Here is a 22,502-nt window from a genome sequence, read left to right on the forward strand (position 1 = left end):
GGTGGGGTTGAAATTTGTGGAGGTTAGTTAATTTGCTAGGGATTGGATTGTTTCAGTGAAAAAGTTATTATAGGCGCCAGCTGTGGTCTCTGGGGAATTATGGGTGAGGTTTGCAGGGGTTGGGGTGGTTGAGTGATCTGGATGAAGAAGTTGATTTAAGCCTGCCCAGAACTTTTGAGGTTGCTTTGGTGTTTATGTAGGCGATTTTGATAGTAGCTTTTTTTATCTAGCAGAATGGATTTATTTGTTTCATTCCTGAGTTGGCTGTATTTTAAATGGTCAAGCGGTGCTTTAGTTGATCGCCCGCTGGCCCAGGCTCTGTTTCGAATTTTGAATTTTGACTTGGTACACTTTGTGAACCATGATGCAGTATTTGATTTAGTTTTTATAGCACGTGCCGGAGCATGGGAAACAAGGATACTTGGGAATTTAGTGTTAAAGTAAGCTATGGCCTCTAGAGGTTTTAGTTTTGACCAGTCAACTGCCTTTAGTTCATTTTGGAAAATAACAGGGTTGAAGTTCTTCCTGTCTCTAAGTGTTTTGTATTTGGTCTGGTGGGGGGTGCCTGCCTTGTGTTTTATGATATAGGTTAGTAGGTGATCGCTAAAGTCATCGGGGAGAGTCCCAGCTGTGTACAGTTGGGGTTGGTTATTGCCCAGTATCCAGTCTAGGATACTTTCCCTGTTGGTAGATTTGTTGATCCTAACGGGAGAGATTATAGTTTGTTTAAACCCAGATAAGTTTATATGGGTGATGGGGGGGTTTGGAGGAGCAGGAGTGCCAATTGGTATTGAAGTCACCAAGAACTGTGGTTTCTTGGGGGTAGGTAGTAGCTAACCAATAGAGAGGATATCCTCTAGGGTATTTATATTGTTACCTGGCGGAATGTAGGCACAGACAGTGTTCAAATATTTGTTATGGTTAAACTGTAGTTTGGTTATGAGGAGTTCTGCATTATTTAATTGGGGTGGTTGTATGGTTTCTCTATTAACAGTTAAGATTATTTTTGTAAAGGACTACTATCCCACCTCCTTTCTTTGTGGTGCGGTCTAGTCGGTGTATATTATAGCCTGGAGGTAATATCTCATTATCAGTAATATTTGGTTTAAGCCAGGTTTTCGTAAGAGACATAATGGCTGGGGGGTAGGTTGTTAGGAGGGCATGCAGGTTGTGAATTGTATTGTTAAGACTTCTAATATTTAGGTGAAATGTTAGGAGGGAACTAGTGAGAGTAGAAAGGGGTAGCTTGACTGTAGGGGGTTGTGGTAGGGGAGTAAAGATAATTGGGTGTAGGTGGGCCAGGGCTGGGATGAATGTCCCCATATATTATAAGGTTATTGTGACATGAAACTCGGAGCTTTAGGATTTTGTTTATAAGTTTTATATAGTCTTTGTCTTTAGGATTGCGTTTTGTGGCTTTACAAGGGTGATATTTTGTTGGGGGTAATAGACTGGATGTGGTGGATGGTTAAGTGTGTAGTCTTGTGTGAGAAGTCATGGGAGGCTGTTTGACCTTTTGGGTAGTGAATACCAAGATAGAATTTATGTTCATAGGCAGTAAGGTGATAAAATAGAAATAGTAGAGGCAGTAAGGTAATTAGTATTATGTTAAGGGGGCTGGCTATTATCAGGGTTGACTGTGCTAACAGGGTTTGGAAGGATGGAAGAGGAGGTAATGGGTTAGAGAGGAGAGGGTTGTTTAGTGATGTGTGAGGCACTGATTGATACTTAGCATAGGGGGAGTGGCTAAAAGTATAAATTTAATGCAGACAAGATGCATGGAGCCTCTGAAAGGATTTTATTGTATGTTTTTCAGTTTAAATGCACCAAATTGTTCTATATCCTGTGCTGGTAGGTACTTTAGTCTAATATTTTAAGTTGTTAATTTTACTTTGGTATGTCTGGTCTAACGCTTAGTTGAATTGAGTTTAGGTAAACTAGGGATTTTACTAACAGAGTGCTAGGGACACCTCCAGTGCTGTAGACCCAGGGCTTTAAGTACATCAGTACAGTGATTCACTATATTAACCTTGTAGAAGTAGGTTGCTGAGGGACAGGACAGTTTAACTCTCCGTATATTAGTTTCAGCAGGGAGATCCTTCCTATGTTGCAAGCCTTTCAAGTTGTGGGTAGTTTGGAGCGGGATATGGAGGGGGATAGCACCTAGTCAGAAAATAGTATGTTAGTCTATTAATAATCTGTAAGGAAGTTTACAACAAGTTTTGACTTATAATAGCATGTATAGGTTATCCCAGTATATAGTTTATAGTAGCATGTGTAGATTATCCCAAGATCCAAAGCACTATTTTATTTTTCTAATTAAAAGTTTCAAAGTGAGCAAATTAATTCAAAGACTAGTCCAGTAGTAATGTCGTAGATCTGTAGGGCTATCAATTACCTCTCACAATCATTTTTTAGCATCTGCAGTTAACACAGCCGTACTTTTGTTAAATTACATTCAAACTCGCTCTGCGACTGTCCCAGTGTTATAGTCGCAGTGATATAGAGCTAGTGACAATCAGTTTTAAGTATCTAAAGTGAATACGGCATTATTACAATAAAAAAGTACAGTTTACTCAGCGACTGACCCAGTGGTACAGTCTCAGTGATGTAGAGCTAACGACTTCAGTTTTAAACACTTTAGCAATCACATAAGAAGCAATTAGTACAATGTCAGCAGGATCTCTTATACATTCAGGTACACACAAAACGGCTTATTCAAGCGTATGCTTCGTATCCACTGACAACATAAATAGCAGCCTGTGAAGCTTTGCAGAGGTTAAAATTCTTTCTTTAAGCAAAAGAAGCACAATTTAGTTTGTTCTTGCATATGGCAAGATACATACCAATTTAATTAAGCAGCGTACTGGGCAGGAGCACAGGGGCATTTGAAAATGGTGGCTGTGGTAGAGGGATAAGTAACCTCGCTTATGTGGGTGAAGGGGGAGGGGGCTAATGCAGACACAAGATGCTTACAGTCTCTGAAAGGATTTTAGTATATGTTTTTCAGTTTAGATGCACCAAATTGTTCTATATCCTGTGCTGGTAGGTACTTTAGTTTAAAATTTTAAGTTGTTAATTTTACTTTGTTTGATATGTCTGGTCTAACGTTTAGTTGAATTGAGTTTAGGTAAACTAGGGATTTCACTAACAGAATACTAGGGACACCTCCAGTGCTGTATACCCAGGACTTTAAATAAGTCAGTACAGTGATTCACAATATTAACCTTGTAGAAGTAGGTTGCTGAGGGGCAGGACAGTTTTTAACTCTCTGTATTGCAGTTTCAGCAGGGAGATCCTTCCTATGTTGCAAGACTTTCAAGTTGTGGGTAGTTTGGAGGGGGATAGCACCAATTTAATGAAGCAGCGTACTGGGTCAGGAGCACCGGGGAGTTTTAATGGTCAGGTTAGTAAAGTCATACTATGGGACTCGTTAAAAATGCATACCAAAGATTGAATGGGAAGATGAGCAAGTAATAAAATGAAAAAGTGGGATAGAGAGTTGTTAGAATACAAGATGAAATACACAAAGTGAGGTTTGAACAAGAAATAAATTAGATAATACTGAAGTCATTAAAAAATAACATGCCAAACATCTCTAAAGTGGAGATAGTTTTAGAAAAAATAAAATTGCACAATTATGCGACGACTTCAAACAAATCAACATAGATTAGCTAATAAACAAATCAACATAGATTAGCTAATAGAAGTAAGAGGTTAAGCAAAAAGGCACAAATCAATAATGTCCCAAATACTGACACTAATAAGCTTACATTAGAAATTAAGGAAATGCTTACTATTTAAAAAAATCCATGAGGATCTTAATAAAGATAAAATAGTAATCCCAACTATTACAAAATTGACTTGTATTTAAAGAAAAAACATTGCTAATAAACTTAATGACCAACAAGTATCTCTGTTGAATAAGCCTACCACCCTGATATAAGTTAGAGGGTTTTAAAAAAAAAAGGGAAAATGGTAAAGCTCCAGGGTTAGATGGTTTATGTTTGGAATTGTATAGTCTGCTTCAGTTAAATGCTTTAGAATTACTGAGTGAAGTGATGTTTTCAGGATAATTCAGAGTGACAAAATAATTCCTCCCTCATAGAAATTTTCTGCTATCTCACCTGTACTTAAACAAGGAAAAGATAATAAGTTAAGTTTCCTTATATAGACCTATTTCATTATTAAATGTAGACTATAAAATATTTGATTGGCCAGCGTTCGCTATAAATCGAAAAGTTATTTAAAGGAAAAGAAAGTCTCGCCGACTTTTTCCATTAGTATAACTATTTTTTTAAACATTGTTCCATACAAGTTAATGTTTTAACATATCGATAAAAAAAAAAGCAACGGAGATCCTCCGCTGCTTTTAAAAAAGTGTCTCGCTATGTTAAACCCATTTAACTATGTTAAATGGTTTAAAATAAGCAGCGGACATCTCTGTTGCTTATTTTAAACTGTCTCGCTATGTTAAACTCATTTAACATAGCAAAATCAAAAAAGCAACGGAGATCTTGCTTTCTCCGTTGCTTTTTACAACTCTGATGTACTGCGAGTACATCAGAACCCGCGGATGCCAGACATCTGCGGAAGGGCAGCAAACAGGCATTATACTATGCCATTATTTAAGAAAAGTAATAGTTTCTTTTCTTAAATAATGTCATGACCAAACCACGCAAACTAATTGTTAAATTTATTACACACACCAGCCAGGTTATTGCTATATTTACTCCCCTCTTCGCCACTAAATTAAGACATATAGTAGCTTAATCTGTGTGTGATCTTTAATAATTAATGTATGATGATATAAAAAAGGGTAGTAACTATTTAGATTTAGCAAAAGGAATGCACACGACACTGGCCATAATTAGCTTAGAAATTGAGAAAGCTTTTAATTCTTTAGATTGGAACTACTTATTTAAAACTTTAGAAGCATTTGCATTTTCATAACAATTTAGTGGAATATTAAAATAACTGTAGAGACTGAAAGTGTTGTGTTAAAATTGGATGTTAATTTTCTGAAGGTTTCACTTTAAACAAATGCACAAAGCAAGGGTGTCCCTTGTCTCCTCTCTACTGTTTGCGTTACTTATTGAACCCTTAGAATCATATAAGAAGCAATGAAAAAATTGAATTTTCAGTTAACAAGGATTGTCAATCTAAAGTACAGCTTTTTGCAGGTGATATTTTACAAACTAGGATATTTATTTGAAGAAGTAGATGAGGAAATTGAAAAGTTTCAAGCATCGCTGTTGAAATTTAATAGTAAAACTGAAACTTTAGTGTTCAGTTAGTTTAAAGATAAATATAAAAAGGGAAGGGAAATAATGAGTAAGATTATTAATAGCTTTGAAACAAATTAATTGAGGTGTTACTGGCTAAAAAAATGGAATGTTTTATTTTTTTGTTTTAGTACTTATGAAAATTATTATATTACTCAAGATTATAAACATAATACATTCAGTCACTTTACTACCAGGCAAAAAGCTTTTAATGAAAATGGAAAAAATGTTGACTTAATTCTTACTGTATCGTAAAAAGCTGAAAATTGCTTATATAAATCATACAAGATTATGGGAGAATGGTGATATTAACTTTCCAGATATGTAGAACCTTATTCTGTTGCTGCAAATTTTAACTCATACTTTTGGATGGACTCAACTTAGACTAGTCAATGGAAAGCCATTCAGGAGCAGATTTTACTAAGTTCTTAAACATTTGTCAACTATGATAAATTACAAATATGTAGCGGTCCTTTCATCTGGTTAATAAAATGCATCTTGTAAGTAAACTTATTTCAGTCTTTAGACTGTGCATATATGAAATCAGTTCTTAAAACAGTTAAGAAATATATTTTTAAAACTCAGTTAATATGAAAATGGAAATTGTTGTAATTTCCCATTGCCCACCTCTCTAGATTTAAGGAAACTCAGAATAATGTTAAAATTAATTTACTAAGAAGGAATGGCTTTGTATTCTGGTCAGATTGCTCTGAAAAAGAAAAAGCTAAGTCGCCAGAATATTTAATGAAAGATTATAAGTTGAATGAATCTGTTAAACAGTTAATATTATTCATCATTAAGAAATTAAATTAATTTGTAGATTGAGTAAAGAGGAACAGAACACTATTTTCCCATTATGTGAACAAATGAATGCTGTCATCAGAGGTAAATTGACAAACAAAGGGAAGCTTGTCCAAATTATACAAGTTAAATATAAACAAAAAAATCTATTTGATGCAAATAGTTGTGGATTGAATGACTCTGTAGATGGTGAGAATAAAGCTTTAAGTAAATCAGTTAGTCAAACTTCAAATTTCTACTGGAACATTTTTATGTGGAGATTATATATAGAATGTAGGTTACAGTCTGCAAAATGTCTGTTTAGTAAAATGGCTTCTTTAGTCCGCTAGAGATGTAGTAAAGATGTAAAAGCTGATTGACACGTTTATGGATTGTGAAAATTTAAATGTATATTGGGAAGAGAGAAGTATGTTTTTTAAGGGGTTATGGCCTGATGATAATTCTTTAAATAGATCAGCAATACTAATGAATGTTCCACTTCCTTTATCTGTAAAAGCCAAAGTCTCCTTGTAGTAGTTAGAAAAGTTATTACAAAAAGAAATTGAAATCAAATAAAGTTCCTACATTCAACAATATTTTTTTAATTTAAGAGCAGTGGTATTTAAAACTGAAAAATAAGTGATCAGAACACGGTCTATAAATCATATTTTGACTTTTAATGGTTGGGATAGCCTTGAAATTTTACTGTTGAAATTCCAAGACTTTCAATGTGTTAATTGTATAAGATTATTTTGAGTCAGTATGTTCCTAACATTGTATAACAGTGTGTGACGTTGAATTCTTTCCTTTGTGTATATATTGTAAATATTTTAAATTAATAACAATTTTCTTTAAAAAAAATACTCTGTGTATGGATCTAAACCTTTTCTGCAACATCAGCAGAATGGTTTGGAGGGCCAGGCATATTTCGCAGAGGATACTGCTGCTATGGAACAGACTCCCCATCCATAGGTTCATAGGTGTGTACTAGGCTAATGGCCCTGGAGCCTTTACAAGCCTAGCCCATAGAAATGCCCTGGCATTGTGCCGCCCGACATTAGTTTCCAATGCCTCTATCAAGTAGAGCCACTGGATGATCCCTGGGGTGAACTTTATATTTCCTATCCACTCATCAAGATTTCTCTTGAAGATGGACAATGAGCAAGGTGCTCTGCTTGACTTGTATGGGAAGTCTATTCTAGACCACGGGCAGTGTCTGGGTTATGAATGTTCTATTGATTGTGGTAGTGAGGTTGAGATCTCTGGACCGTGTGTTGCGGAGGGATTGGGATTTCTTTAGATGTAGCATTTCTAACAGAGCTGGTTCAGACATGGCTTTGTAAGTCAAGCAGAGATCACCTCTTAGTAGACGATATGAGACAGAGAATAGCTGGAGTTTTTTTGAGTCTGTCCATGTAGGACATGTGTTTAAGGCCTATGATCTTCTTCATGAGGTACTTTTGTGGCCTTTGCAGCTGTTGCATGTGTGTAGTGAAGTATATGCCAAATGGGGCATTATACTCTGGCCTAATGAGGGATGAGTAGAGAGAGATGATGACCTCTTTCTTCCTGAATGCAAAACCCTTAGTAATGAGATGTGCCACATAAAACAAAGTTCATCTCTGTCCATTTTCAAGTGCAACTTAGATCTGTGAATGGGAAACAGAAAATGTACCCCAGGACTGCCCCTTGTACTACTAATGGACAGATGCAGCACCTAAGTGCTTTATCCCATGCATGAGTCTCCTCAATTTTAATTTATTTTAGGGGTGGTTAAGGCCAATGTGTGGCACAATGGGATAGGTTATTTTGAGCCCAAAAAGGGAAATTGGCTAGGTTTAAAATGACCTGCAAAGGCAGCTAGCTTAACACTTGTCTATGAACTTATGAAAGTGCTGACTGTGGCCCAGGTGTTGTAGAGGGAGAAGCCCTGACAGTTGCCTAGATGACTTGAGTTTAGTTATTGGCTTTGGCATCTGACAGAGCCGGCAGGTGAGAGTGGGCATTTCCATAGGGTGTATGCCTCAGGCAGAATATTTAGATCAAATTCAGCATTGAGTTTTGTGTAAATCCTTGGGGGTAGATAACAGCCATGGGTGTATTTTGTACTGGAGTTTCATACTATAACTCACTGATACCTGTACTCTCAAAGGGGAATCACCATCTGGCCTTTTTATACATAGCACTAAAAGAGTCTGTATTAAATCAGCGAAAGCTTAAAATAGTGAATGCTGATTTATCAACCCTTAAAAAGCGAAAGCTTGAAAGCCTGAACACACAGAACAGCGATTTTTTTTCCCAGGGAAAAAATTGCTGTTACACAAAAAAAAAACCTAAAAGTGGGGGGCTTCATGCCCCACACTCACCGATGGGGGAGGGGTTGTGCTCCCCACACCCCACTACTTAAATATACCAACTCCGAGATCGCACCACAGTGGAGGAAATGGCAAAATCCTACAAACTGCCCAGAGATATTTTTCCCTGTGAAAAAAAATCGCTGTTCCGTGTGTTCGGGCTTTCAAGCTTTTGCTTTTAAAGGGTCGATAAATCAGCGTTCGCTATTTTAGGTTCATAGGTAAGTACTAGGCTATCTGCCAGAGGGCATCTGTAAGCCTAGCCAGAATGTGTTGGCTTTTGCCGCCCCCTTAAATGCAGGGGGTCATAGGCTGTTGAGTGCCACATTCTGATGTTTTGCATTACGGTCTGTATTTATCAGGGGAGTATAAACGCTGATATGGAGTTAGGGTGAAATTAATGCCCAGAATTTATCAGCACTATGTCATCACTACATCAGAAACAAAAGGCATTTCACATGGCAAGGCAGCTTTTTTGTTACTGCATAAACAGTGATGCCTAAATGCCATTTGCTGACAAAAGTAATGAGCTGCCGAGTAAGTCAGGGTGTAGATGCAGTTAAGTCATTGAGGGCAATATGGCAGTCTTGAGTATGGCTTGTACCTGAGCATCGTCTTATAATCCTTTGAAACTTTTATTATAAAATGTGAAATGGGAACGGGCAGTAATTGCTCTTAACTGCACCTTGTATCATTTGCTGCTGTTGCTCTGATGCTTGTACTGAATGTTATGTATTTATGACAACCAGTGCTATTATTTTTACTTATTCCTGTTGAAACTGTTGCACAAGACTACATGATTTGCATTTGCTACATATTACTGATTACTTCACTATTACTGTATATTTCTTTAACTTTTTTGTACTTTACCACTGTTACTTATTGTCTTAAGTTAACTAGTTATTCACTAGTCCCGCTTCATATTCTTGTGTACTTTGGCTATATCCTGTTTTCTTGCTCAACCCATTATACCCTTCTGTCTTATGCCAAGAGTAGGTTATTAAGTTATTTTTGTATCCCTTCAGCTACACTGGCTGTTGCGTATTCTTACAACACAGAGCACTTCCATTTCAACTTAAAATACACTCTTACTCTTAGCTACAAAGGAGAAGCTGCATCTTAAATTCAGATCCAAGGGAGTTTTATACATAATTGTGCTAGTAACATTTCCTGAAGATTTCATGAAAAACTGTCACTGTTGGTAGTGATACACACACACACACACACACACACACACACACACACACACACACACACACATCAGAGAAACAAAGTAGCCAAAACCTTTACTAGTGTGAAGATAGTTCTCTGAGAAGAATGGTTAGCGATAAAGGAATTAAGATCTTGTGGATTTTTGTGAGTATTTTTTTTTCTGTTTTGCAGCTCTACCCATGCAGTTAACCATTTCATCAGGCACAGTTGTTTTCTGATCAAACTCATTTTCTTCATGTGTTACAGTGTCTTGGTTCTTTTCATCAAAGTTAATAGAACTTTTTAGGAGCATTCAGTACTGGTGATGCTACAGGATATCATCAATCTGCTTATTTTCTGATCCATAACAGGACCGTGGCTTAACATTTTGGATTCTTTTTACTATACCTAACAGTTAAATCAAATGATTCAAATTTTGTGGAGCACATTTGGTTCCACCTGTGTTGAATTGAGTTTAAATTTCTTATTTTTAACATTCCACATCAAGCAAGTTCTGAAGCAACAGATTTACTTTGAAGATCAGCAATTTTACACACAGATGGCTTTATTTTACTGTTTCAGATGCAGTGTTTCAGCTGTTTGAGCAGATATTACTTTCATGTTATACTGATGTGTAGTCTAAATATCAGACTTTAATTTTAATTTTTTTCTTCCCAGATTTCCAAGATTCTTTCCTTTGCTATACTTTTCTTTGACTGTTTACTCTGTTTACATTCTCATAATAGATCATGCACGCAAACACATAGTTTTCATAGCTTTCTTCTGCTGTTCTTTGCTGATTGGGACAATTTAAAACAAATTCAAAACAAAAATAGTTCTCTATACAACAAAGGATCCCAAGCTGTATTGGCGTAAAAAATGTTTTAATCTCCGCTTTCGTACAAACACTTCATCAGAAAAGTCTGATCAAACAATACAACTGGTTTATATATGTTGATCAATTAACCATAATTAAAAACAATCAACAATTTTAACCCTTTAGTTTCCTTCTTGCTAAAAAAACATTTTATGTTAACATGTTCATTCAAACCTGGGGGAACTTCAGCACACAAATTTATCTGCCAACATACCTCTCTAATTTCAGTTTCATTTCTGAAGTTACCCCCTCTTCTATCTGTTACTTTTTCAAGAACTGTAAACAAGAACTTACTAAAATTCTTAGATACTTTTGAGTGCTTGTAAAGTGCATTGTTTACATCCTTATTCTTAACAGCCCTTACATGTTCTTGAATCCTGTCTCTCAGCCTTCTTGTAGTAATCCCTACATAGAATGAATCATAGGCTGAGCACAGGGCAAGATAAACCACTCCAGAAGTATTACAGCTGTACCTTTCCTTAAAATCTTTGTTGTAATTTAAATGGGGCAAAATCACAAAAGCACCTTCATGTATGAATCTACAGCTAGAACAACCATTACACATATATGTCCCTTTGTTTTTACTACTAAAAGCAATGGGAATTCTACTATCTGATTTTTCAAGCATTTGTTTAATACTATGAGTTTTAATGTTAACAAATTGTGGCTTATTTCCCAAAGCCTGACTTAATTCTCTGACTGTTAATAATCCGCCAGTTTTGTGTTATAATATTCCTGATGTTTCATGTGTCTGCTGACAAAACAACACCAAGGAAAATCACTGGGAATATCTACTTCATTTAATTTGCTAGGTAGTCCATTCTTTAAAATAGGTGGAAAAAGAGTCTTCCTTTTACTGGAGACTTCAATTGCAGCCTGGTGTAATGGTTCTGTAGGGTATCTCCTTTCCACAAATAATTACTCAATTTGTGGAAAGGGGATACTCTGCAGAACCATTATACCAGGCCGCAACTGAAGTCTCCAGTAAAAGGAAGACTCTTTTTTTTCACCTATTTTAAAGAATGGACTACCTAGCAAATTAAATGAAGTGGATATTCCCAGTGATTTTCCTCAGTGTTGTTTTAGAAATGTCAGTAGACACATGTAATATCAGGAATATTAGAACACAAAACTGGCGGATTGTTAACAGTCATAGAGAATTAAGTCAGGCTTTGGGAAATAAGCCACAATTTGTTAACATTAAAACTCATAGTATTAAACAAATGCTTGAAAAATCAGATAGTAGAATTCCCATTGCTTTTAGCAGTAAAAACAAAGGGACATATAAGTGTAATGGTTGTTCCAGCTGTAGATTCATACATGAAGGTGCTTTTGTGATTTTGCCCCATTTAAATTGCAACATAGATTTTAAGGAAAGGTATAGTTGTAATACTTCTGGAGTGGTGTATCTTACCCTGTGCTCAGCCTATGATTCATTCTATGTAGGGATTACTACAAGAAGGCTGAAAGACAGGATTCAAGAACATGTAAGGGCTGTTAAGAATAAGGATGTAAACAATGCACTTTACAAGCACTAAAAAGTATGTAAGAATTTTAGTAAGTTCTTGTTTACAGTTCTTGAAAAAGTAACAATAGATAGAAGAGGGGGTAACTTCAGAAATGAAATTGAAATTACAGAGGTGTGCTGGCAGATAAATTTGCGTGCTGAAGTTCCCCCAGGTTTGAATGGACATGTTAACATAAAATGTTTTTTAGCAAGAAAGAAACTAAAGGGTTAAAATTGTTGATTGTTTTTAATTATGGTTAAATGACTAACATATAAACCAGTTGTATTGTTTGATCAGACTTTTCTGATAAGTGTTTGTACGAAAGTGGAGATTAAAACATTTTTATGCTAATACAGCTTGGGGTCCTTTGTTCTATAGTGAACTATTTTTTTTTTTTTTAGTTGATTTATGTTTACTGGCTCCTAAAGTGTTTTATTTTGTTATTAAAACAAACTCAGTTAAGAACAAATACCACAATAACCCACCAAAATTCTGGGGCTCTGTTAACCATATTCTGCGGCCTGGTTGTACATCTACTCCTAGTCCCAAAATTAAAAAAAACATCTGAAAATATTGCCACTTAATTTAATAACCATTTTGTTAATTCTATATTATCACTTGTAACAGACAATAATTCCCAACTATCTCTACCCACTAATTTTAAAGCAAAACCTGATTCCTTTCATTTTCAGCCTATACAATCTCACCACATAAAAAAAAAAATATATCAAAACTTAAATGCTCTTCCACTAGTCCTGATCAGTTACCTAATGGATACCTGAAACTTGTTGCAGGAACTATTTCATATACTATATCTATCCTCATAAATTGATCAATCCCTGAGCAGTATGTTCCATCTCTTTGGAAAGTGTCACATGTCATCCTTCTCAATAACGGTGGCCCTTCCTCAGACGTTTTTAACTACAGACCCATTACCATACTCTCCCCTAGCTAACATTCTGGAAAAATTTATTCACTCAACTCCTTAAGTACCTCTTGAAGAATAACCTCTTATCCCCTCCCAACATGGTTTCTGCTCAAAACAGTACCACAACTGCACTCATTACTTTCATTGATACAGTGAACCAGCACAGGAACAACTAGCACCTCATTGGCCCTCTTCAAAAGGAACCTTGATTGGATGGGAGATAGGAAATTCACCCCGGGAATCATGTCAGTCGCCCTGCTAGACAGGGGTCCAGAAAAGTAAATATTGTGGGAAGAAATATCCAGGGAATTGTTATGGCTAGTCTTGCATAGGCCCTAGGGCTGGTAGCCTAGTACCAGCCTATGAACCTATGAGCCTATATTACTTACCTTCTCCATATTGCTCAACTTATCTAAGGCCTTTGACATGGTCTCCCACAGTAAACTTGTCCATGAACTAGCCTCCCTCAACCTCTCGCACTCAACCCTTTCATGGTTCATCAGCTACTTAACTAACTGGCAACAAGCCATTGAATGGCTAAATTAATTATCCTTCTCCTTACCCATCTCTGTTGGTGTACCTCAAGGTTCCATTTCTGGACCCCTTCTCTTCATCATATTTGCAAATAAACTTAGCACTGAACTAGTGTAGCATGTTTTGTTGCAGAATGCGGATGATTCCTCCCTAATATGCTCTGCGCCATCCTTGTCTAGTCTTCTCACCAAAACTCAGCAGTCTTTCCTGGACATAAAGAAATACCTCCATAATTCATAGTTGATCATCAACCCTTCTAAAACTAAACTTATGCTTTTCTCCAGTAGTAAAAAATGATTAGACCCTACGCCATTCGTCATTCATTCATCTAATAATACCCTTATCGAGCCTATAGATTCTACAAAGCTTCTAGGAGTCACCTTAGACAAGGACCTTAAATTTGACATACATGTTGTCCAAGTCATTAAGAAAGTGCTTATTAAACTAGGCTCACTGTATAGAATAAAACCCATTCTTAACCGATTCCACTAGACATGCCATTAGTAGAACTCTCCTCTTACATGCCTCAAACATGTTTACTAACTTAAGAAAATATGACTTAACCAAACTTGAATCTTGTTACAGTAAAGTAGCCAAATTTGTAGCCAACCAACCCTCTAGAACCAATCAGTACACCACTCCATACCAACTCAACTGGTTGGAACTCCCCCACCTATTAACCTCTAACCAACCCGTAATAACACATTTTACCATATTTCATCCTGAAAACTTTCCAGTATTAGCAAACTAGTTCAACCCTATTCTAGCAGCAGAACACTAAGGTCTTCTAACAAATTATTTCTGAAAGTCAGCAAGTCAAATAAGTTACGGGGTCTTTTTACTCGCAGAAAGTGGCAGAAGCGTGGAATGACATACCCCAATACATCCTTAAGGCAGACAGTACTCCTTAATTTAAACAGTTACTTAAGGAACACCTCAAGAATACTTGCATCTGTTCCTGCACTAAACTTGATTAAATTTCTTCTCTATTCCTTCCTTACACAACTAATTTCATAATCCCCTATCTTCCTACTATTCCCTGTCTCACCTTCCACTGGCTGTCTAACTATGGGTATTAGTACTTTCCCTTGCTGTCTTACCTCCCCCAACTTTATTTTACTTATTTCAGCAGCCCCTATTTGCTTACCAAAATTAACTATTGTAATTATTTTCCTTCCTTTGATACTCCTATATGCATTTTGGTTAGACTGAAAGTAAATCAATGTTTTTATTGTTTTGTGTATGTTTTCCTTTAATTGTCTTTAATGTCTGTACAGTAGTACAACTGCCTTCTTGTTGTCATGTCACTGTTTTAGTTTACTGTTTACCTTATGCACTCCTTAAATTGCTTTTGAAGTTGTATTACAAATGAACTGTTGGAGCATTGCATTTGTGGAGCTTTACTCCCTGGACTGCACTGAAAACAGGCTAGATTAGGCCCAGATGGACATCCCTGGTAAACAAATGTAATTAAATAAATAACTTTTAAAAGCTGCTAGGACTTCACTTTGCCCTACGTACAAACAAAAAGTGTGGTAGAATGAAGTGTTTAGGTCTTCTTTCTTTAGAGGTACATTGCATTTGGTGCTGTGAAAGGGATAAGCAGGCAGAAAATATTTCATCTGTTTTAAAGGCTTTGAAAGCCACTAACACTTCATGCACTGTATTTTTTTTAACTGGTAGCATATACAGTAGATGACGGTTCACGCACTGCAAAACATTGTGATTGTGTCTTTTATAACTAGCTGTGTTCTAATCATGAATGCAAGGATTCATCTTTACAGTGAATTCTAGGCATCCATGTCTCCAACACATAATATACTGGATGTTAAGTTGTCAATCTCGCCTTCATTCTTGCTTGATGGGTTCGGAGCTGATCCTCGGCACTGCTAAGCTCGAGAGTCACTTTTACCAGCTCGAGGCAGCCCCATATCCCATGATGCAGTACCCAGATCTGATGAGGTCCTCCTTTTACCAGCTCCTGGTAAGTGAATTGTTACTTTACTTTTTTAGCCCCTTTTTACAAAAAACCTTAATTTTATTAGTTTTAACTTAGTTTTAACCCCTTTCTGACAGAAAATTTCCCTGTCTCCTCATAACTTTTAGTCAGACTTTTACCCATCCTATCCCCCCCCCCCCGTTAGGGTGTGTGTGTGTCTGTTATTGATACCTTTTGGTAAATTTAATTTATTTTCTTGGACTGGTGTTGTGTGTGTGTGTTTATCACCATGTCTAAAGAAAGGGTCTCAGGCTTTAAGAAGTGTGACTCGTGCTGTCAGAAGATGTCTCTGACAGACAGTCACACTTTCACCTGCAGGACTCCTGTGCTATATGTCATTCTTTTAGCCAGAGAGTCCTGCAGGAAAGAAGAAATAAATTGATTTTGAGGGGAGGGCTCTCCGGCTCCATCTAAGACTTCTAAGTCTTCCAAGGCCCAGGCTTCTGTGTCCAAGCCTGTGGCGCTCGACTGGAGCCGATTCTGGTTTATCTAAACCGCACCGTGGCTATCGGTGTTCCGACCACCATGGCTGGAGCACCTGTCGGTGCTATAAGTTGTCGGATGGTTCCTTCGAGGAAGAGGTCTAGGTCCCCTTCCTTGGCCTCTCCTCGATCTTCAAGGTCATCCAGGCTTTCTGACCATGATTTGGAGAGAGTGGTCAGTAGATTACTAAAGTCACAGGCACTGGCCCAAATGCTACATAGTCCGTCTCAGCAGGCGACTATTAGTCCACACCCCATTGCAGTTCCTCCGACTCTACCTCAGAGTTTGGAGTTGGGGTCTAATAGTTTCTGCTAGGGCTGAGGGACAGATACCCCCTTCTGCTCCTTCAGCCTCTACTCTTATCTCCTCTTCGAGACCTTCCTTAGAGGGATTCGTGGCCGGGCTTCCTGGTCTCCTCTGAGTGGCATCCGGACCCCAGCCCAGCCCTTCCCCCTTGGAGCCTCGGCCTTGGTGAGCTTGGCTCCGACATCTGCCTCTGAGCCCTCCTTTCGGTGGGTCCTGGAGTTCCTAGTTCTGGTTCTCTCGGACCTTCCTGGGAGGGGAGGTGATGAAGAGTGTGCTGGCCACTGGTCTCAGCCAGCAGTCTGTTCCCTTAGCTCCTCCCTCTATGCTGCCTGTTGACATCTCTGCCACTTCTCTTGCTCCAGGACCCAGAGATCCTCCGCCTCAGATTTCCCCACTGGGAATATCCCCTCTTCCGAGGATTCTCCTGATTTGTCGGGGATCCTCCGGAGAGGACTTGTAAGAGGAAACAGAGTCTATCACTTCAGATACTGACTTAGATGAGTCAGAGGGATCCCCAAGATCCCCTCTGAGGATGTCTCCTTCTCAGACATCCTAGAACTCCTTAGACAGAGGGAAACTGGCCCACCAATAATCCCTCTGAGGATGAGTCCCCTCCACCTCCTGGGTGTCTCTTATGCAGGTTATTGTGGACTGCTCCTGACTCTGTAGAGCCTGTCCCTAGGAGGCCGCCTAAATTTATTACTGCCCGGACAAGCAATTCCTTACAAAGGTGTCCCGCTGATGCCATGGTGGTGGCTGCCACCAAGAAGGAACTTGCAGATCCTTCAACTGTCCATCCTCCTAATAAGGACTCTAGGACCATGGATAGATATGGTAAGCGGATGTTTTCTTCAGCGACCTTTGCTATGTGTTCGCTGAACTACCTTTGTCACTTCACCAGACTCCAAAGAGATATCCTTAAGGAGCTAGGTGAAGTTGTGCAGGATCCTCAGGAAAAAATTGCAACCCTTAACTCCATTGCAAACTCCTCCATGCGGCTGATATATGCTGCTGATGAGGTACAGGTGTGGCTCTTAGACGCCAAGCCTGGATGCGGCTATGTAATTTTGCAGATCCCCTTCACAAACTCTCCCTTTGATGGGTCAGCTTTGTTTGGCCCTCAAGTGAAGACCAGGTGTGAGCAGGACGGCAAAACTCTTTCTGTCGAGGAGTCCGTTTTCCACTCCTTCTAGACCTTACCCCAAAGGACAGAAGGGTGGCAAAATGTGGTTCCAAATCCCAAGGAGTCGATTCACGTGGTCAGTTTACCCCTAGAGGCAGAGGTAACAACAACAGAGGCAGAGAGGGGTCCACAAAATCAGGGAAACAGAGAGTCTCTCTCTGACAAGCCCTTTCAGCATCCCTGAGATGTTTGTCCCTCCTTGGAGACAGTCGGGAAGACCATCGCTGTACCCAGAAGCCTGGCGTTCTCTCACTCAAGACAGATGGGTACAGTCGATCATATCCGAGGGTTACAAAATTCCTTTCGAGGAAAGTCCTTTCTATCCCTCAAATTCCCTTCCAGATGTACCACCAGGGAAATTGCAGAGTTAGAAGTCTCAAAACTACTGCAAAAGAGCCATTCAGCCAGTTACAACAGACCATTCAGAGCCCGGAATCTACTCAAGGTTCTTTTTGGTCCCCAAAAGACGGAGACTGGAGACCAATATTGGATCTCAGCAGACTCAACAAGTCTGTGAGGAAGACAAGATTCCGAATGGTCACTCTTCAGTTGATTCTGCCCTTCTTGCAAAAGGACAACTGGATGTGCTCAATAGATCTTCAGGATGCTATCACATAAAAATTCACAGACCTCCAGGAGATTTCTCCGCGCTGGGGTCCAGTCATTTCCAGTTGGAGCCCTGCCCTTTGGTCTCACCACAGCCCCAGAGTGTTCACCAAATGCATGGCAGTGGTCACGGCTCACCTGATTCCAGGTGTTTCCGTATCTCAATGACTGGCTCCTGTCAGCCACCACCAGGCATCAGCTTGTTCAAGCCAGGGATTACACAATCAATCTTTGTTCTCATTTGGGCATCTCGATCAACTTCGAAAAGTCATCCTTATTGCCCTGCCAGTCTATTACTAAACTTAAACACTGTTCGGATGTCAGCTACCCTTACAGACCAAAGAGTTTCAGACATTCAAAGTCATGTCAGGATCATTCTAGCCAACAAGAAAGTACAGGCCAGAATGGTTCTAAAGGTATTAGGTCTCATGGCTGCGGCCATTACTGTTCTTCCCCTGGCTCGCTTCTACATGCGCCTTCTTCAATGGATGTTGTTCACTCAGTGGTCTTACCAACAACGCCACCAAATTCTGGTGACACAGATTTGCAAAATCATCTTGCTTGGTGGATCACTTCTCCCCAGATTCACCAAGGCAGACACTTTGTACCCCATCCCGGTAGCCACTGTCACCACGGATGCCTCCCTGATCGGGTGGGGGCATTATCAGGGCAGGATGGTTCATGGGACATGGCAACCAGTACCACCTGCACATAAATGTCCTAGAGATGAGAGCAGTGCTTTTAACGTTGCAAGCCCTCAACGACTTTTTTCCTGTAGGGACAATTGCAGTCCACACAGACAACATGTCTGTAGTTTGGTATATCAACAAACAGGGCGGAACCAAGTCCTACCCCTTGTGTCGAGAAGCGCTCAGACTTTGGCAATGGGCGATCTCCTCTCATCGGTTTCTGGTAGCAACGCACATCCCTGGGAAAACCAACATTTTAGCGGACAGATTGAGCAGAGCTATTCTCATGCCTCACGAGTGGTCTCTCAAGCAATCTATAGTGGAGGAGATTTTTCTGGAATGGGGTCGCACATGTTGCGATCTTTTGCTACTCCCCAAAACAGCAAATGCCCAGATTTCTTCTCTCTCTTCCCTCTGTCAGGCCATCCCCCCAGAGACGCTCTGACCCAGGATTGGCCCCAGGGACTTCTTTATGCCTTTCCTCCTTTTCCCCTGATCCCTCAAGTTATCCAGAAAGCAACCGTTTTGAGAGCCAAAATGATTCTCATTGCTCCTTATTGGCCTCGACAAATTTGGTTTCCTCCATCATCACCTTTTGGTGCAGCCGTGGCATCTGGACCCAGTGCCAGATCTTTTGATTCACCAATCCGGTCAGCTGCACCGGTCTATCCCTTCTCTCAACCTCACAGCATGGTTGCTCCACTTCCTTCCTTAGCCAGGCTTCCTTTGATCTCTAACCCTGTTAGAGACATCATAGTAGCTTCTTTAAAATCCTCTACCAGGAGGATTTATACAAGCAAATGGAAACGTTTCTCTTATTGGGCTAAAGCCAAGAATATTGATCCCTTAACTGCCCCAGTTCAGGCAGTTTTGGACTTCTTAGCGGAGATTTTTCATGCAGGCTCCTCTTCTTCCACAGTTAGAGTTCAATTGGCTGCTATCTCGAACTTTCATGTCGGGATCGCAGATAACAATATTATGTCCCATAGGCTTTGTAGAGCCTTCTTGAAAGGAATTTTCCTGCTAAAGCCTCCAATCAGGAATCCTCCTCTTCAATGGGATCTAAATTTAGTGCTGACATCCTTGATTCTTCCCTTCGAGCCAGCTGTTTCTTGCTCCTAAAATTTCTTTGTTGGAAAACATTATTTGTAGTAGCTATTACATGGGGCAGGAGGGTGTCTGAACTTCATGCTGTATCGGTTTATTTGGTCTTTCACAAAGACAGAGTATCATTGAGAACTAATCCGACCTTTTTGCCTAAGGTCGCCTCAAAGACTAATTTGAATCAATCCATTGATCTCCTGTATTTTTCCAAACTATTCTAACAGATCGAACAAAACTACATTATCTTGATGTCCACCGCCAACTCAGATATTATTTGGACAGAACTAAACAATTTAGGAAATCCAATCAACTCTTTGCGGATAACAAGAAAGGCCTTCCTGTCTCTAAAGTGACCTTATCTAGATGGCTTTCTTCTGTCATCTCTGAAATTTATCTGCTCAGGGGAAAACAGCTGTGCTCAAAACCTAAAGCACATTCAACTAGGAGCTTAGCTACTTCTACAGCCTTTCAAGCTAGACTTCCTTTAGACACTATTTGTGCAGCAGCCACTTGGGCCACTCCTCATACTTTTGTTTCCCATTACAATTTGGACTTGGCCTCCAGGGACAGAGCCAGTTTTGGCTCTACAGTCCTCAAGAGTCTGTTCCATTGAGCCACCCAGGATAGAGGTGCTAGGGTCCCATCAAGCAAGAATGAAGGAGATTGACAACTTAACATTCCATGTTAGTTGTATTCTCTCGCCTTCTTTCTTGACCACCCTCCTTCCCAGGCCTGGACAGACCTTTCTACAAGGAATTATTATGCTGAAGACCATTCAGAACTGGTCCTTCTTCCATCCTGTAGGCTTTCTTTCTTCCTTTGGGAAGTATTTATGCTTGGTGCTATTGCCCTTTGTCATCAAACGAGATCTGGGTACTTTGCATCATGGGATATGGGGCTGCCTCGAGCTGGTAAAAGTGACTCTCGAGCTTAGCAAACCCATCAAGCAAGAAAGAAGGCGAGAGAAGACAACTAACATGGAACGTTATGGTAGGTACATAACTTCTTATTTTGATTGGAGACCCCATTGTTATTGTTAATGTTTTATGTGTTCTTACTGCTGTAAATCCAGGTTGTCTTTGATACTTTCCATGTTGACCTCTACAGATTCCCCCAAGTCATTCCTTTATCCACTTAGCTAGACATTAGTTGTCATTGTATTGGCCTCTTTACCTGTCGTGAAAGTAAGAACGTGAAGGTTTTTAAGATGGACATTGTTTCAGATAAGTGTGGTTTACTTCATATATCTAGAAAATGCCAGTCTCCCGTCATTCTCCATATCCTATTGAAAAAAAATGGCAACCTGGATTACTTCATACAAGTCATTGTTTTCAGTCTGTGAATCCAGCCAGGTAACATGTCTGATTTACTTTAAAAGAGTTGCGGTATCCCTAAATTAATACCTGAGAAGCTTGGAGAACAGAACAAATAAATTGTATTTTCTGGTTGTGTGGGTTCTAGTTTGTCATGAGGAATATTATCTTCATGAAAGGTGTATTTAATTGACATATACCAGAGAGGCATAATTGGATGTCAGAACATTAGAATATTTATTACTCATAATAATTATATGTTATTGTATTGAAGAAATTAGGATTTTTCAACAAGTTTTGGGTGATTTAAGAATATTGTTGCTGTTGTCAGATTCTTTTGGCTTTTTGATTTTTCATAAACATAAATAGGTTCTACTTTTTTTTCCATTTCTGATTTTTAGAATGCTGAGTCTATAGATGGGGATGATGGCACCACTGGAAATGAAATTCGACAAGAGTACACCAGTTCAGAATCCTCGCTCAAGAAAAAAAGGGCTGTGAAAAGGGCCGGGGATGCAGAAAAAGGAATTCTGAAACCCATCAAACTGAGCAAGTCTGACCTCTACAAACCACCAACTAATGAAGAACTGAACCAGCTGAAGGAAACTGAGAACCTGTTTCATTCCAGCCTCCTCCGCATGCAGGTTTGTGGAACTGCAAAATTCTTAAAGCTTGTCAACATTATTAGCTGCATGAGAGAAGATACAAGTTCATGTTATTATTTTATAGCAATATTCATGTGTTTAATCTCGGAGGGTAACCTAAATGCTAAAAGCTCTGCACACATGCCTCTGCAGCATCAGTCTAAATGTTCGTTGTTGTATACTGTGTTTTAACTTAGGTGGGTCATCTAAAAAAGATTTTTGTTTTGTACCTTACATTTTTGCCTTAAGAGTATGGTTTCATACATCTGTTGTATACAGTGTCAGCTAAAGGAGCTTTAAATGCCTTTTAATGTTGCATCTTTGTGTGCTCACACATTTTTCTTGCTGAAATAATTTTTTTTATTATTAGTGCAACTTTTTTCTAGATTCTGTGACTAGACTGAAGCATCAAAAGCCTTTTTTCTGTCTAGACATTTGCAGCCCTTTTTCAATAGCAATTTCTTTTTGTGTATTTTATGTCGTTCTTATGCTAAAATTCTCATCTTTGGTCATGTATAGTAGAAATAGAGTTATGTGTTTTCACCAACTTTTGCTGTAGAGTTGCTTGTACCTTTGATGCATCACTTTTTAGGATTGTTTTGCAAATCCAATGATGCACGTTTGTTTGCTCATAACCCTTATCATATTGGCTTTGCGGTTGAAAAAGACAATTTTTGTTTTGCAAAAAATATATATATATATTTTTTACTGGTCTATG

General features: G+C 39.0%; 1 protein-coding gene across 2 annotated transcripts in view; it reads left to right on the forward strand.

The window, feature by feature from the left end:
- NOL6 (nucleolar protein 6) overlaps positions 1-22,502 on the forward strand; it is a 1,772,660-nt gene that overhangs the window by 105,961 nt on the left and 1,644,197 nt on the right. For both annotated transcript variants that reach the window (XM_044078098.1, XM_044078107.1), the window contains exon 2: positions 21,542-21,784. In XM_044078098.1, the coding sequence (XP_043934033.1) occupies positions 21,542-21,784 (243 nt within the window). The remainder of the gene's footprint in view (positions 1-21,541; positions 21,785-22,502) is intronic.

The sequence above is a fragment of the Protopterus annectens genome, chromosome 1.part1 (genome assembly GCF_019279795.1).
Source record: "Protopterus annectens isolate FY-2018-M chromosome 1.part1, PAN1.0, whole genome shotgun sequence".
Lineage (NCBI taxonomy): Eukaryota > Metazoa > Chordata > Ceratodontiformes > Protopteridae > Protopterus > Protopterus annectens.